This window comes from Empidonax traillii, unplaced genomic scaffold, assembly GCF_003031625.1.
Source record: "Empidonax traillii isolate 1590-97213 ecotype Southwest subspecies unplaced genomic scaffold, ASM303162v1 scaffold1322:size239206, whole genome shotgun sequence".
NCBI classification, from domain to species: domain Eukaryota; kingdom Metazoa; phylum Chordata; class Aves; order Passeriformes; family Tyrannidae; genus Empidonax; species Empidonax traillii.
In genome coordinates this window covers 34457-36643 of record NW_020956515.1, presented here as the reverse complement: position 1 = coordinate 36643, position 2187 = coordinate 34457, and the positions used below count along the sequence as shown (strand labels likewise).

At 53.3% G+C, this 2187-nt stretch overlaps 1 protein-coding gene across 2 annotated transcripts in view; it reads right to left on the bottom strand.

Annotated features, from left to right (window-relative positions):
- Window positions 1–2187, bottom strand: part of PCOLCE2 (procollagen C-endopeptidase enhancer 2) — a 29222-nt gene that overhangs the window by 17986 nt on the left and 9049 nt on the right. Inside the window, exon 1 of one of the 2 annotated variants that reach the window (XM_027906558.1) lies at window positions 65–150. The exons of the other annotated variant lie outside the window; for it this stretch is intronic. Within the exon in view, the coding sequence (XP_027762359.1) occupies window positions 65–150 (86 nt within the window). Of the gene's footprint in view, window positions 1–64; window positions 151–2187 lie in introns of those variants that run through there. 2 annotated transcript variants of the gene reach the window in all.

Sequence of the window (2187 nt, the reverse complement as noted above, 5' to 3'; positions counted from 1 at the left end):
GGAGGAGGGGATGGCGGGGATGCGGTACCTGTGCGGGGAGGAGGGGATGGCGGGGATGCGGTACCTGTGCGGGGGAGCTGCGGGACGCGCCGTGGCCAGCACTGGCAGCAGCAGCAGGAGCAGCGGCGGTGGCGGGGCCGCGGGCGGCATCTCGGGGCGGCGGCGGCGATTGGGGCAGGGCCGGGCCGCGGAGCCGCTGCTCCGCTCGCCGCCTGCTCCTCGTGTGAGTGCGGGGCCGGGGGAGGAGGCAAAGGCTCCCGCGGCCCTCCGCCCCCGGGGCAGGGCAGGGGCCCGGGCAGGGCCGCCCTCTCTCCCCTGCCCCGGGTGTGCCCGGCCCCGCCCCGGTGCCTCCCGGGGCCGGGGGAGCGGCGGGCTCGGCCCCGGGGGCTCTCCCCGACCTTGCGCGGGGACCCCCGTCCCGCCCCGAGCCCGCGGCCCCCGCGGCCCCCGCGCTGTCCTCAGGTGGCTCAGGGTGGGGGCTCCTCCCGGCCGTGAATGAACTCCCTTTTGCCGTCTGTGCAGCCGTGCGCGGCTTCGCCAGCGGCTGGAAAATAGTAATGCTGCTCTGAAATTTCTTCTTTATTTAAATTCTAAAGTAAACTCGAAATGGCCCGTTTTGTTTACCAGTGGGCGATCTTGACTCATTTAGTAGCCTTTTCGCTCTGGCTGTGAAAGATACTCTTTAAAGGGCCGTGGCAGAGTGTACAGTAATGAACTCAGTGCTCGGGTGTTTGTTGGATTTGGGCCAAAGTTGTTTGACTGAGAAGAGAAGTGAAAGATTAAGTCAGTATTCTTACTGAACACCTCATGCAAAGGTAGTTTTGAACCTCTGAACAGTTAACGTGTTACCAGGTTCTGCATTGGCACCCAAGCACATCTACAGATCTGTGCAGCAACAGGACAGTTCAGGCCTCTTGGGCAGATGGAGGCAGTGAAAAGGCTGCTGGAAAAGCCCCCCACACCAGTGCACAGCCCCTGCAGCCAGGCTCCTGCACCTTCCCCTCCCTGGGAACACAGCAGCGTCACTCCCTGGCACTGCCCACCCAGCAGCACACCCTGAACGTGTGTTCCCTTAGCACCCAAAATCTAGTGTGCTCAAGGGCTTCTGTGGGGTCCCACTATGAAACAGATTATGAATACCACAAATAGTCAATTATAAACAAGGCACTAATTTAAATTGAAGCATATTTACCAAATGTAAATGACGTTTCTGGAGAGAATTCACCCATGAACTGACCCAGAGATGTCTGGCTTGTTTCCACTGATGACTGCAGGAGGAACAGAAAGTAAAAGGCCAGTAAGTAGTTACCCATAAATAAATGTGTTAGCATTGACATCAATCTTCAGCTGAATTATGATCTGTTAGCAACACAGAAACAGGAGTGATCTTTCTTCTTCACTAAGCCCAGTCCTCTACTCTTGCAGGGAGCCAAATCAAATAAACCCTTTCATATACTGATGATATTTCATTTTTGAAGTCAGGGAGCTTCTCAATCAGCATCTCTTAGAGTCCCTGTCTCTTTGGGATAAAACCATGGAATGCACAGTTAAGAATTGTTTGTAGGTAAGGCCTATAAATTCAGCTAGAAAGGTTTTTAAGTTCAAACCCGAAAGATGGCAGATTTACAGTCTCGTGCAATCTTAATTATGCTGCCTTGTGTATGTATTCCTTGTATAAATGATGCATAGGTTCTGTGACGAATCTTTAGTGACAGGTGCTTAACACATGAACTGCAGAGCTACTGCCACAGGAATGATAAGAAATGCCCGCTGTCCTAGGGTGTCACTGCTTCCTGCAGTGGTCTGGCAGGAATGTGCAGCCTGAGTGACTGGATCCCAGCATCACTGGCTGAGCCCAGCACAGCTGAGCTGTGCTGGGCTCAGCCAGTGATGCTGGGATCCAGTGATGAGTGCCTCTCCCTGTCACTCACCCTTTTAGTTCAAAACCATCACCCCTTGTCCTATTGCATTAGGCCGCATATTAAAAGGTTTTTTTTTCCCATCTTTCTTCCAAGTCCCCTTTAATTATTGAAAGGCCACAATAAGGAGCCTCCTCCTCTCCGGGCTAACAACCCAAAACTCTCAGTGCGGTCTTAAGTGCCAAAATCTTGATATTTCTCACTTCCAAAAGAACTGTGGTATTTCCTGGAATTACAAGTTGTGCCTTCTCAGAATAGCATTGAACAA